The sequence below is a fragment of the Cibotium barometz genome, chromosome 10, assembly GCF_041138505.1.
Source record: "Cibotium barometz isolate CiBa-2024 chromosome 10, ASM4113850v1, whole genome shotgun sequence".
Taxonomy (NCBI): Eukaryota; Viridiplantae; Streptophyta; class Polypodiopsida; order Cyatheales; family Cibotiaceae; genus Cibotium; species Cibotium barometz.
The window spans coordinates 13,465,190-13,480,183 of NC_141055.1; the positions used below are offsets into that span (position 1 = coordinate 13,465,190).

At 41.0% G+C, this 14,994-nt stretch overlaps 1 protein-coding gene across 1 annotated transcript; it reads left to right on the forward strand.

Annotated features, from left to right (window-relative positions):
- Window positions 1-742: 742 nt before the first annotated feature.
- Window positions 743-5,163, forward strand: LOC147634570 (uncharacterized). The gene is made up of 3 exons (XM_086803684.1): window positions 743-954; window positions 4,116-4,269; window positions 4,352-5,163. Exons 1-3 carry the CDS (start codon window positions 841-843, stop codon window positions 4,948-4,950), a joined length of 867 nt encoding a protein of 288 aa, XP_086659810.1. The 5' UTR covers window positions 743-840; the 3' UTR covers window positions 4,951-5,163.
- The last annotated feature ends 9,831 nt before the right edge of the window (window positions 5,164-14,994 follow it).

The window sequence follows — 14,994 nt, forward strand, 5'->3', positions numbered from 1 at the left end:
TTATGAAATCGACAAGAAAGAGTCGACTTCACAGTGGGTTGCTTCCCCAACAGAACCATCCCACACAGGTTATTCACGAGGATTCGAAACCACGATGCTTGGAAGATTTGGGAGTCAGTTGGAGTGGGTGTCGGCGCGGGTGTGTGCAGACAGTCTCTTGCTGTTGTGGCAATCAGTGTAGAGGGGGGCGGGGGGGGGGGGGGGGGGGGCTTTGAAGTTTTTGTGTGTGGATGAGTACTTGCTGGAGGAGAGAGAAAGAGAGAGCATTCAGTCATCTTGGCCATCTCTCTCTCTCCCTCTCTCTCTCTCTCTACAGGTCTACAAGACGCAGAAGGGGTTAATGAGGAATCGCTGGCTAGGCTAGGAGGATAAAACCGTGTCCCCGTCCCATTGATCTCTGTTCTGACCACGGATTGGATGTGTGTTGTGTGTGTGTGTGTACTTTCTGCGCTGAGCAGCAGTAAATGCAATATGCGCACAACAATATCAATGGGCTAGTGATGATGAAGAGAGAGCTGCCGGGGTCTCGGGGAGGTGATGGCTCTTTGCGGGTACCTGTGCTACAAGGTACTTACTCTGAAGCTCTGCAGCCATAGATAGACATATATAGAGAGAGAGAGAGCGCGCGCGTTTCCAATAGCTGGCGGACTTCAACGCGCTATCAAATTTGTCAAAATCCCCCCTCCCTCGGCATCACATCATTGTTTCCCGCTCTCTCTCTCTCTCTCTCTCTCTCTCTCTCTTTGCCCCCCTTTTCTTCCTCACAGCCATATATATCTTCTACCCCCTCTTCTCTCTCTTTCCCCCTTGCCCTAATTCTTCTGTGTATTTGTCTTCGCCATGGCTTCTCCGGACCCCGTGGCTACCCCTGAGCAGGACGCACCCCCCCTCATCGGCACCCCTGATCACAAGGCCTCCCCGGAGCTCATCGCCCCCTCAGGCTGGCAGAAAAAGGTCACATCTTTTTTTAAACCCATTTCTCTACTTCAATTTCCGTCCTTTGTTTTCCGAAGCTCAGAATTTGTCTTAAGAACTCCGAATTCCTTGCAAATTTAACTAAAGTTCTGCTGCAATTGTGCCCCTGAACCACTTGCCAACCGAGCTCGAATTTCCATTGAAATTGCTTCCAAATTCGTGCCTTGCGACATAATTTCGTTTGATTTTTCTTTAAAGTAATTTTTTTTTGGTGAAAGGTTTTTAAATTCGAGAGGGGAAAAAGAGTCGGGCATTGTTTTTGCAAAAAAACACAAAATATTTAGATAGAAAAATTGAAGGTTCTAAGGTGAGCTGTTTAGCTAGTTCACATCATGCAGTGGTTTACCAGGCACTTGGTCCTGGCAGTAATGCAGTGTTTGAGCTGAATTTGAGCCCTTAAAAGGGTTACAGCCAACCAAGCCAGCCTTTTATGATGAAATAGAACTCTCGGAAGTAGTCACAACTCACAAATACTTTTCGGACAGAAGAAGACATGCCCAGACAGAAAGCTGCATGCCCGTACAATCAGCACGTACACAACTTAAGTCCGTCTCTGTACGGACACAAGGACACATGCCCTTGGATGAAATCGGTGAGCTTTTCTACCGACCGGGCTACAAAGACACTAGGCAGCAAATTGGCAATTTTCTGGCAATTGGATAGTATCCTTTGGATGTAATAAGTGGCAAGCTCATTATTCAAACTTTTCTGTGCATGCCATCAGTGGACCTATTCATGCCAGCCTGCTGGTTGCATGTGGAGAGCGAATGGCTGCCTGTAGTCTGATTCACACGGTTGAATCAAGCTGGAGACTCAATTGTACAAAATGCCTCTGACAGATCAGTACACCAGTTTCTGAGCCAGTTTTGCAGCAGATTTTGAGGCTTCTGAGGTGTAAAGTCAAAACCTTAGAGTGAATCTGGATGTTGTAATTGAGCAATGTAAGAAGTCAAAAGCCCTAGAATTTACCTAGAACAAGGAGCCTAGCTCCAGTGGGGTTAGGAAGATTCCAATCACCATAAAGAGAGCCCAAATTGTGGGAGAGGTGCCTAGAATCACGAGACAAAAATGAGGGATGATTAATCCAGCATTAGGTGGTAATGCCTTGAGCTAAACACGTGTACTCCTGCCTCTTTAAAGGCCTCTAATCAATGGAGATTGAAGCGAGTGACATTATCATCATCTTGCCCCCATTCATAGTAGCAATGAAACGCGTTTCGCATCCCCACTGAAGTACGAAACGTTTCGAAACGTTTCGTTAAATTTGAAACGAGTTTTTTATGCTTATTTTTTTTTAATGTCAAAATTGGGGATTTTTGCCGTTTGAAAACATACGGCTCAAAATTTGGGCCTTTTTCAGCCTTGCGCATGCGTTTCACAGAGAGAGAGCTTACGTGCGAGTTTCACAGAGAGAGAGAGAGCGTGCGTGCGTGTTTGCTACAGCCTTGCAACTAGCAGGTTTTACCTCTCTTTCTCTCTCTCTTATAAACTGATATGAAACTTGTTGAGGGTCCCTATTGTTGGGTCTCCCCCCCCCCCCCCCAGGTACCCCTCCCGTTTCATACTTTTGGGTCGGGCAATGAAACGTTTCGAAACGTTTCGAAACGCGTTTCAAAAACCTTTTTTATGAAACTCCTGGCTACTATGCCCCCATTATGTTAGTCTTTTGAATTATTAGTGTTAATCACTCCACATCAGTGTACCTCACAATGTTTAGTGTGCTTGTCATGCATAAACATCATGTCTACCTACCACTTCTATCCACCCTAAGCTATCCAAACATCATGGGATGCATACTTGCTTTGACATCAAGGTGCAAGAAGGATGTTGATCTGCTTTGACATTGAGAATGCTAGAATGCAACAGGCTGGCCAGAAATGGGCTTTGTGAAAGCAGCAGGCGGCTGGCAGCATGCATGACATGTAGCGTTCAAGTGCAAGTAGAAAAGGCAGGATGGGGGCCATGGTTTGTGCGTGCACATATGGGGACCTCTTAGCAGCTTGCTCTGAGAAGTAGGCTCGCAAGTCGCGAGGTAGGTGCAAGAGGGATGCATACTTGCTTTGACATCAAGGTGCAAGAAGGATGTTGATCTGCTTTGACATTGAGAATGCTAGAATGCGACAGGCTGGCCAGAAATTGGCTTTGTGAAAGCAGCAGGTGGCTGGCAGCATGCATGACATGTAGCAGTGTTCAGGTGCAAGTAGAAAAGGTAGGATGGGGGTCGTGGTTTGTGCGTGCACATATGGGGACCTCCTAGCAGCTTGCTCTGATATCTTGCTTTTGGTGATGGGTCATCTTGTAGGCATACTTGCTGCAAGCTTCTACTTTCCCTTATTGTTATTTTGTGGCCATTTATTGTTCATGAATATATCTTGCGGTAGTAGTGGCCTCCATGCATCCCCCAAAAATTTCCTCTCTGTTATGCTGGAAGGGCTGGTTGAAGATCGGTTGGGAAGCTGTTTTAAGAGATATCTATGAATTGGTGCTGCACCGGTGCGTGGCATACATAGAGTTGCCCTTTCTATGTGCTTGCTGGAGCTGCATATGTTTACAGCTTGCCTTCCTTGTTTTCGACAGCTCCAATGGCCAGCCTACATTCCCTGCCTTGGCAGCTTATGAGTGGAGTCCTTTTTTCTTGTCTATGAATCAATTTCCGAACACCCTATTTTGTAGTTTCCTGTCAGATGTCAATGTCACTGCATTTCAGGAAATAACCGATACATTATACATACTTGGTGTACATACATTATAACCGAACCTTAGTGTCCTAAGTAGAGTACCATCAGGGCCACCTTCTTTGCCTGCTGGTTAAGAATCACTGGGGATACCTGTCATATGTTCCACCGGAACAAATGCATATGACGCCCTGGTGGACCCATTCCTGCCGGTGTCCTCCTGACTATGCCATTTGGCCCCTGGTGCCCCTTTCCTTTCTCGTGAAGTCGTTGCAGTCTTTCAATTGCCTTCATGTGTGCATACAAACAATGGTTTGCGGAAAGTTAGTCACTACACAACAGAACACGATGACGCATGCTTGAACCAATAGAACATGATGACGCATGCTTGAACCCTGTTGATGTTCCATGCCAGCAGCTTTTTTTGTGAGACCTTACATTGTGTGATCTTTTTATATCATTCAGATTGCCTCCTCCAAAAAGGGATCAACTCCAAGCAAAAGAGATGTTTACTTTGTCACACCAGATGGAGAGGAGATAAAATCTAAAAGAGTGCTGGACCGTTATCTGAAGAGTCATCCTGGTGCTCCTGCCGCATCTGATTTTGACTGGAGTACAGGTATATTTGGCTTCTAAATTTTTTCAAGATTCTTCTTCTGTTCACGTCTTTCAAACCATCGAATCTATACCCTTGTTGTCAGGTGAGACCCCGACAAGGAGGTCTTCGAGGCTTAGCTCGAAGACACGGCCTAGTCCAGAAGGTGGGTCAGGAGGGAAACGGCCTAAAAGGAAGGTGGAGGAGGAAGCACCCAAAGATGAAGAGAAAGATGAAGAGAATGGAGAGCCCGAAGAGCTGCCAGCCAAAGTTCCACCACCGCCATGTGATCCAAAAACAGACGAAGTGATGGAAGGCGCAGGAACGAGTGATGCCAAGATTTTAGAGGAGATGCCGCCTGTGCCTTCTCGAGACGAAAAAGAAGATGGCAAAGAGGTGGAGTCAGCGGAGGAGGCACAAATGGGAAACACCATTGCAGAAGCTGCAGAGGTTATCCAAATGGATTTGGAGGAGAAGAAATCGGAAGTTGCAGAAACTTTCACAGAGATGACCGCAGACAGAGAGGAGTGTCCGGTGGGGGGAAAAGTTACAAGGGAGGAGTCCAATTCACTTGAGAGCAATGCTTGTTTTCTTAAAGAAGACGGCATGGAGACGAAGAAGGAAAGCTCTGACAAAATTTCTAATGTGTTTCAGCATTGTCCGGAAGCACCAAATGCCTCCCGGCAGGTTGATGTAAGCACGTGAATTTTCTTCGGGTCTAGCATTGAAGTATACTGGATTTATCTGGGCGTTTAGGTGTTTTCTTTGTTTCTGGTCTAAGAAGGGAGACAGACCAAGGCTTTGGGAGCTTTATCACGATGATCGAGTCTTTGAACCTCTCATGGCAAGTGAAATTTCAAACATAAATGACTATTTTAAATTTAGCTGTAAATGCATGCTTAGTAAAGCTTTTGCCTAGATAGGGTGTTTACAGACCGATCTCCACCCACTGGACCTGTGTGGGAACTTATATTGTGTTGTTTCTGTCTGTCTGCACTCTTGAAGATGGTCTTCTTACAAGAAGCTGAGGTGATGGTAAGTGCTTATTGTTGCTTTTCTTTTTGGTTTTTTAATGCATTTAGTGTGGGGGCTGCTTGCTTCCCAGAAGCGGCTGAGTCCGGGTCTCCTTTTGATCTATTAGTGTGCAAAAGTCTCAAGGAGCAGGATGCATTATATGCTGTACAATGCAACCTGATGACAGATTTTTCTTTCCTTCCTGTGGCCATGGGTGGGGGTCTCCCATATAACTTAGGGCAGGGGGGATCACCTGAAGTTGGGGAACTCCCTTGTCCGTATATGAATGGACAATGAAGGTCGCCTGAATTTGGTGAGAGATCACGGGCCTGTAAACCCCCGTAGTAAGTTACTTCAGTATCAGCTCTTCTGTTGAGCCCAGAGATTTTCTGCTAACGTGGCCCGACTCGCCTAATGTAGGGCTTGCGATTACCATGTTCTTAAAGCTATTGGCGATGCTTGTTTAGGTAACTTTGCGGCCACTAGCAATGTTTTTAGGTGCCTCTCAATGAGGTATGGAATCGTTTACGTTCTAATATTACATGGATGGAATGGAAATTTTTACAAGTACATCCCTTGTCCATTGGATGGGGGAGATTATTAGAAAAGAGAATGGAATAGGTTGAATTTGTTGTTGTAGTTTTGTTAACAACTTCGTTGGTTAACATGGTTTCATCTTATCATCCCACCGTAAGGTGTTTCTCCATCTTATCCGCATGTAATGGAAGCACCAACGGTGCCAGAATTGGCGAAGCAACCTTAACTTGAACTTAATAATTGCCAAATAGAAAAGTCACAAACTTTGTGTACATATTTGCTTAAGACTAGAACTAGTGGCCATGAACCTCTTTAAAGTTTTGTCAAGCCTAGTGTGAAAGCTATTCATTTGTAAATAAGTCTATTTGGACATTAAACAACACAGTCATTCCCTTGCAATAGAATATAAGTGAGCTGTCCCTCTTCTCTACTCTTTGCAGCTTGTTTTTGTTTGGTTGAATCTTTGCATTGCTTGATGGTTTGCTTGGTTAGGTAGGATTGAGTTTAGGTCTCTCTCTTGCTTGAGCTTCCCCTTTATCCTAATGTGAGGGAATAACCATGAAGACTGTTCTCTTTTGGCCTAAAGAGAGTGACAACTTGTGGCACTTGCTACTTTAGGTCTCTCCCTCTCTTTTACCAAAGTGTCAAAAATGTATCATTATACTAAAATATCTCATTTTTTTAGTAATATCTCATAATTTTTAACTAATAAACCTTGTACTTAGTCAACTCTTCATATTATGTGAGCATTTACTCATTTTTGGGTATTTTCTTTTATTCTTTGGATTTATCTCATCCGCACATTTGGATTAATCCAATTGGTCCATAGGAACCTTAATTGGACCATAATCAAAAAATTACTGAAAATCTTGACCCTTAGGCGCTAAGGTCCTTTATACACATTTTCAATTAATTGCAATTGCATATTGGAAAGTTCTTTCTGAATTTCTGTTTAAGGAGAAACCATTTTAGACACTAGGAGGATTTTTATATCCAAAAATATCTCAATTTTGAATTACCTTTCTCTAGATATTTTCTCTCTCCAAGACAAAACAGGGTAAAACAAGATCTTTCTTCTATTTCACAGAGGGGAATAATTTCAACGACAGAAGAGAAGGTTCTTACTCCTTTACACCTCAAAAGTTGGAGGAAGGAATCTTACATCCTACCCCACTTAAAAAACGCGAGATGTTCTCATCTCGCAGACCTGGAAGACAACTCTTTTCCTTAAGATCCAAGTGATTCTGGGATTCCTTATAGTCTGGTCAACCCAATAGAATCCTGGGATAAAGATCTCTTCTACAAAAAGAACACAGATTATCAGAGAATAATTTATTCAGAACATATCATTCATATCCTTAACACAATAATGGTCCATCAGACCGAAAATTTAATCTAAACATTCCTCCACGTGAATTTCAGTTATGCAGGTTCTCAATTTGTCATCCCTTAATTTGAGTCACTGGGTCAAATGTTAACAGCAAAAATCTGTCAGCATAATCTACTAATCTCGTAGTGATTTGCTAGAGTCATTATTGTTATTTTAGTTATTAACATCATTACTGGGATTCATCCCATTCACCAAATCTGTAAAATTGGGAATGTTTTTTAGAGTCTGAATAGACATCTTGAACGCCTTGTATTGTGGCACGAGACCATGTAGACAGACTTTCACCTTGTCATCATCATCTACTAAAACACCAAAGTTGCCCATCTGATTCTAGTAAAAGAAACCTACACTGCAGTGGATGTGGCCAGAGTGTTCCTGAAAGAAATCTTCAGATTGCATGGCCTACCCCGAAGAATAGTAAGTGATCGAGATCCCGAATTCACGTCAAGATTCTGGACTGCATTTTTTAGTAGGAACTTTCTTGGATCTCAGCACAGCTTACCACCCTGAGACCGATGGTCAAACAGAAAGAGTAAACCATGTAATCGACGATATACTTCGGTCATTCTGTGGAACAAGGAACCCAAAAAGTGGCTAAGCTATCTGTACCTAGTCGAGTTCGTCTACAATGCTTCTTATCACAGAATTATTGGGATGATCCCTTTCAAAGCTCTGTATGGACAAGATTACTTAACTCCATTAACTTGGTCCGACCCATTGATTAGGGTCGAGATATCGAGACAGATGCTTGATGACATGGAGCAGCAGATGCAGTCAATTCGCAAAGATATAAAAGCTGCCCAGGATAGATAGAAGCAGTATGCAGATAAGAAGAGGACAGACAGAAAATTCGCAAAGATATAAAAGCTGCCCAGGATAGAAGCAGATAAGAAGAGGACAGAAAGAAAATTCGAAGAAGCAGATACGGTCTTCATTCGAGTACGGCCCAAAAGAAGTTCTCTATCTCTTGGGAAGTACAAGAAGTTATCCCCCAGATATTGTGGGCCATATCTAATTACAAAGAAACTAGGTGACCTAGCCTACGAGCTTCTTCTGCCTCCTCATCTCAAAGTACATAATGTATTTCATGTCAGCCTTCTTAAAAAGTATGTACCAAGCCCGAATCATGTGCTTGATGATGAAATCTTAACCTCTTCAACCCAAGGGCAGATAGAACTCCAACCTGAAGAAATCCTTGATGTTCGAGAAAAGATTCTTCGGAGAATTATTAAGTTCTATCCTTTTGAAGATGCCACCTGGGAGAAAGAAGCCGAGTTGTTTGCAGGATTACCTCCAGTTTGCGAGATGAGGACATCTCGCGTTTTTCAAGTGGGAGAGAATGTAAGATTCCTCCCCAGCCTCTCAAGATGTCCAGCATCTTCCCCTGTAATCAAATCCTTCTTCAGAAATATAAAAGATCTTGTTTTTACCTATTTTGGCTTAGAGAGAGAATATATTCTAGAGAGAGATTATTCAGATTTTGAATATTTTTGGATGAAAAAATATCTTTCTTATTAAAATAAGTTTCCCCGAAACAGAAGTTCAAAAAGATTTCTAAAAGGTGCATTAGAAATCAAGTACAATCTGTTCAAGAGGCCTTATATCTCTTCTTATTAAAATAAGTTTCCTTGAAACAGAAGTTCAAAAAGATTCCCAAAGGTGCATTAGAAATCAAGTATCATCTGTTCAAGAGGCCTTATATCCTAGGGGTCCAGATTTTTTGAAAACTTTAAATTAAGATTTTGAGAGACATCAGATTCATCCAACTGTGTGGAGAAGGTAAATAGAAGAAATAAAAAAAACCCCCCCAAAAATGAGTAAATACTCACATAAGATGAAGAGTGGGCTAAGGACCAAAGGAAATACTAAAAAATGGATTTTTGACACCTCACAATGGGGATTCCCCCCTCATGAAGGAGACGCCTATTTCACATGTGTGGTGGAGTTTTAAATTATCAAAATTTGAGATTTTTCATTTCTCCTCTCTCCTAATTTAAGTCTGGTTCCAAAAAGTAAGCTAAACTGACCTAAAAATGGTCAAAATTTGACCAAACTGTTTTGGAAAATTCTAGAATCAGTTTGCTTGGTTAGAAGCTCACTTTTTTCTTTAAATAGAAGCCTCTCCCTTTGTTAAAGCTTAATAGTGTTTTATGCACTGTTACTCTACTCCTCCCAAGAGCCAAGAACTGTGAATTTCTTAATAATTCCCTAGTTTTTGACCATTCCCTCTTCTAAAGATTTAGTGGCCACTCTTGTTGCAAACAAGAGTAGATCCCTCAAATCATCAAGCCAAAGGAAAGCTCCCATAATTCATGTAAGTTAGGAATCTTATATTTTTTTATTCTTTTAATGGTTTTCTAATTTTTGTTTTGTTTGAAATGATAAATTGATGCTATGCCTTGTCGGAAAGGCTTTCCCCTTCTCTCATTCTTAAAATCAGCCCTTCTTTATCCTAGTTAAGTGATCTAATTGTTGGAATTAAACTTTTCATATTGTTTCTCTTTTAAAAGTGAAATTTAATTTAGTTTAGAGTGCTTAAAACCATTTGGGGATAATTTCTAAAGTAATTTAGGATAGAAAAATTAAAAAATGGTCAGCCGTAAACAGGAGTTATGGCGAAATTTTTTAAAATTTTGTGAAATAAGTTTTATCTTTTATCATTCAAAAAGAGTAATCTCCACCATTTGTGTATTCTAAAAGTGTCATTTTCATTCTATGCATAGTAGAAATATATTTATTCTAAAAGTGTTATTTTCATTAGATATAAATTCTATGCATATAGAAAGATGCATATGGGTTATTTTTTTATTATAAAAGAGTGATTTTCATTAGATATAAGTTCTAAGCATAGAAAGATGCCTATTGGTTAATTGTTTTTATTATAAAGACTCCGAAAAAGTCGTCGTCATTGCCAACAAATATTTCATTTACATGAGTAAGAAATTGGCGTATTTTCACTGGTTGCTTCCGTTTTTGTATCTTAGTTATTTCATATGTCTTGTATAGTTTTCTGCTAATTAGTATTAAAAGGCATAAACAAGTCATGTTCATAGTTGGTCGGCTTTACAAGTCTTGAGGGATCTTCCGCAATCACTAATTACTATTTTGATTAAAATATACACAGGTTGGTTCACACTTTATGGTATCACAGAAAAGGCTTAAGATTAATTCAACAGGTGGCCATTATCTTCACTCCCATGGCTATGGAGTCTTCTCGGTGTGACAACAAACGACGGGCTAGCATTTTCATAAGGGAAGTTATACTGGTAGCTTTACGGCCAAGCACCAAACGACACTTGTTTTAGGATAGTCTAAGGTAAGCTATTATCTTGAACTTATTATCGCCACACCGAGGGGGCCTAGTCTAGGACTTAGCTCTATTTATTTGTTATTCCAAGCTTTTGGGATTACCTAATATTTGGCTTGAGCAATGCCCTTGCCACTTTCCAACGCTTGATTTATACAGTCTTCCAGGATCTTCTTTGATCCTATAGATATTCATAGATGAAGTATCTTCTTGATTTGTACAGTCTTCAAGGATATTCTTTAGATCCTATAGATATTCATAGATGAACTTTGTGTGCACTCAAACTTGAAGGAGTATGTTAAAAAGATTGTGGGAGGAGAGAGAGCTTGAGCTCTTGCAAGCACACACACACTCACATAACAATTAATAACACACACATACAGATGGAAGGCTAAAATCTTCTTCTTGCTCTCAAAACAGGAGGTCTACAAAAGATAAGTGAAAACCAACATAAGTACTAGAGTACTATGCATAAGTGGTCCATACTGTGAACATGCTAAGTCGGTGACCTAGCAAGATAAGTATGCCATAACTCGATTGGACTAGGTAGGTGTAGTCTAGCTGTAAAATCCTTGGCGAAGATCAGTCATGTCAGCGGCTACCACACACACCAGTGGTGTAAATGTGGAATGGTCACCCAAGCATGTCATAAGTGTCAGCTCCTGTTAAGCTTGACATCTCAACACTCCCCCTCAAACTCAACTCTATCTCTAAGACTCCAAGCATAGTGCGAAATATGCGAAGCTTTTCTACTCACAAGGCCTTTGTTGAAAATGTCAGCTACTTGTCCCTTTGTGCTCACGTACACGAGATCAACATCTCCTACCAAGATCTTCTCTCTAATGAAGTGATAATGGACCTCTGTATGTTTAGTCTGTGCAACACTAGGTTCCTGGCAGCCAATCATATGCTACTAAGGTTATCGCTTCTATAGATGTCAACCTACCTGTCCACATGTAGCCGCAAATCAAGTAGCTTATGTAACCAAGCTATCTCACATACTACCATCCCAACACCCCTATACTCTTATCTCTATACTCGACAAGACAACTGTGTTGCTTCTTGCTCCTCCATGTGATAACACTGCTCCCAGAGGAAAACATAAACATGCTAGTAGATCTTATATCCAAGATGCTACCAACCCAAGTTGCATTAGTGTATCCATACACCTACAATTGTAATACCAGCCTCATAGAAGAGGCCATAATCCACTATGGACCTCATGTAGCGTAGTGTGCACCTTACACTATCCAAATGCGGTTTTTGAGGAACATGCATAAACTGGCTCTCCAACCCAGCTGTGTAGTTTATGTATGGCATGGTGATCGTCATGTAGATCAAGCTGCCTACTATCTTCATATACATACTGGCATTCTCCAAAATCTCACCTACGTTTGCACTTAGCTTGCCATTTTGAGCAATCGGCATAGAAATGGGCTTTCAAACCAGCCATTCATATTTGAATAACATGTCTAAGGCATACTATCTCTATGACAACCATATGCCCTACCTCAATGCCAAGAAAGTATCTTAGCTCATCCAAATCCTTCATGTCAAACTTCTTCTTGAGAAGATCCTTTATATTCTCAACTTTTTCTTCATTTTCAACCCAAACCATTAGGAACTCAATGGAGTCTTCTTGGGCCCTTTAATTTGCCATGAGGTTATGGAAACGTTTAACTTTTTGACAAATAGGAGCCCGCCATGTAAGCAAAAACCATTGGTTTGTAAGAGAGGTGTAAGAGTGGTCAAAGGGTGCACTTTTTCCCCCAAAAAGGGGGGGGGGGGCAATTTTACAATTTTCGGACCTCCATAACTTCTACATACAAGCTCCGATCTGAGCGGAGATTACAGATCCGTGATCTACGCATCAAGAGCTTTCCATAGATATGTTACATGATATGGTTTTATCCGCTAGATTTTAAATTCCATTTTCCCTCCCAAATTCAAATTCAAATAAAGTAGCCGTTTTGAAGCTTCAAATTAGAAAACGTTTCTTCTTAAGAGAAAAGGTTTGACTCCCTTAAACTGCCAAATAAAAGGGCCCAAGAAGACTCCATTGAGTTCCTAATGAATCAAGTCATCCACATAGATGGTGATGACCACAATCTCCTTATTACTCTTTTGCACATAGAGTGAATGATCAGCATCGATCATATGAAAGCCAATGGTGATAAGATATTGTGCAATCTTATCATGCCATGCTCTCGGTGCTTGTTTCAAGCCATACAAGGCTTTACGTAGCGTGCACACATAATCTGGGTGACTTAAATTCTCATAACCAGGTAGCTGGTCCAAATATACTTATTCTTGCAACTCCCCATGCAAGAACGCATTCTCTACATCCATTTGATGCAAAACCCAACCTTTTGATGTAGCCACTGCAATAGCAGCTCTCACAGATTTGCCATCTTGGCAATGGGACTGAATGTCTAATTAATGCCGTAGGTCTAAGCATACCTTTGGCAACCAATCTCGCCTTGTACCTGCTAATGCTTTCATGTAAGTTGTGCTTTACTTTGTAGACCCACTTCCATCCAATAGCCATTCTACCCTCAGGCAAAGGCACCAATTCCCACATCTTATTAGCATCCTCAAAACATGTGGGTTCAACCTTGTGCATAACCTTTGCCATGTATGTATAATGGTGAGATACATAACCATCATACGTCAATCTTTGAACAAGGTTTTTGCCTACCCACCCTGTGTGGCCTTGGATCTCTCCTTGGTGTCCCCTGCTGAAATATTAGGCATACCAAGAGACTCATCAACCTTCTCTTTACCTTCATGTGATGCACTTGCTGAACTTGCAGGGCTGATTTTTTGACGCAACCTACTACTCCATGGTCTATAACCAGACTCATTTCTAGAGGACTCTCTCGGTCTACTCAATGATTGTGATTGCTGACTTGAATTCTATGCAACCACCTGCTCCTGTGCATTAGTCCCAATCGAGTCTTGGTACATCAGCATACCAACTGCTCATCTTGTCAAAGATAACATCCCTCCTCACCCTCATCTCACATGTGACATGGTTATACTAGCTATACCCCTTTTGCTGGTCAAGGAAGTAACCAATGAACACATATTTTTAAGCCTTTGGATCCAACTTACTGCCTAGCTCATCAAGTGTGTGTATATATCCAATGCATCTAAACATTTTAAGTGTGACAAATTTGGTTTTCTGCCAGTATACCTCTCCTTTGGAGTCACACCATGCACTATCGCCACACTGTCACTGCCGCTATGGAGTCCTGTTCATAATTTAACCTACAATCATGCAACTGCTTCAGCCCAATAATGGTGAGACATGCTCTTCTCAGCCATCAATGTACGAGCAACCTCTACAATGTGCCTATTTTTCCTCTCAGCAAAACACCATTTTGCTACAAAGTGTACTTGCATGTGAATTGCCTCCAAATTCCATGCTTTCTCAAGTACTCACTAAACTCATTGTTGGAAAAGTACTCTTTCCCTACATCTGACCTTAGGCACTTAATCTGTTTGCTTTTCAGCCAATATTCTGAAATTCTAAAAAGTGAGCGAACTTCACACTTTTCTCTTTTATGAAATAGACCCACACCTTCCTTGTGTGGTCATCAACGAAAGATATGTTAAACAATACCCTTGATCTTTAACGCATACTCATTGATCTTTACGCATACTCATTGATGGACATGTTCTTCTTCTCAGCTGTATGTAGCTCCTATTTTGGCTACAACTTCCTTACCTTTGTGTTTATCTGGAACATCTTCACCAAGTTTTTCCATAGAACTGCTAAAGTGTTGGCATGATGTATATGCCCTATCATAGTGTTTATCACACTAGTTTTTAAAGACAACACATAACTTTTCTTGTAACCTAGTTCCAATCTTTGAACGTCGTTGGAGTGAGTAGCATTCTCTTTTTAGGAAATTCCGAAGGCTCCTCATTGTCTGCTTCAACATAGTCCCGAAATCCTTTTCCCATCAGGAAATTGGTCATTCTGAACTTCCGCTCATGGAAGTTGTTTTTGTCAGGCTTCTCATTAACAATTTGGTTGATCTTGTCAATAGACATCTATGCTTACAACAACCACAAATCCGCAAACAAATAATTTATGTATATGCAATCTATAAACAGATAATTTATGTATACAATTTACAAATAGATAATTTATGTATACAATTTGCAAACAGATAATTTCTATATGCGATTTATAACATAAAAGTATTTGTTGTAACATAGTAGTACTTCTGCACAATCTGTATGTCACAACACATGACTACAGTACACGTATATACACCCACAATTAGCAATACATGTGCAATCACCCAAAATGCACTGTTGCATCGTTTGCATACCCAAAATGCATTTTGCTACACTATAATAACTAGAGTTCGGATAGAGACAATTCTAAACCATAACTTCCCAGAGAAGTGCCTGCGAAAACACCTTACAGTGGCCAAATGGAGGCCGAAACGCGCCCAAAATGCAAATCTAGCCGCAATTGTTTTTAGTA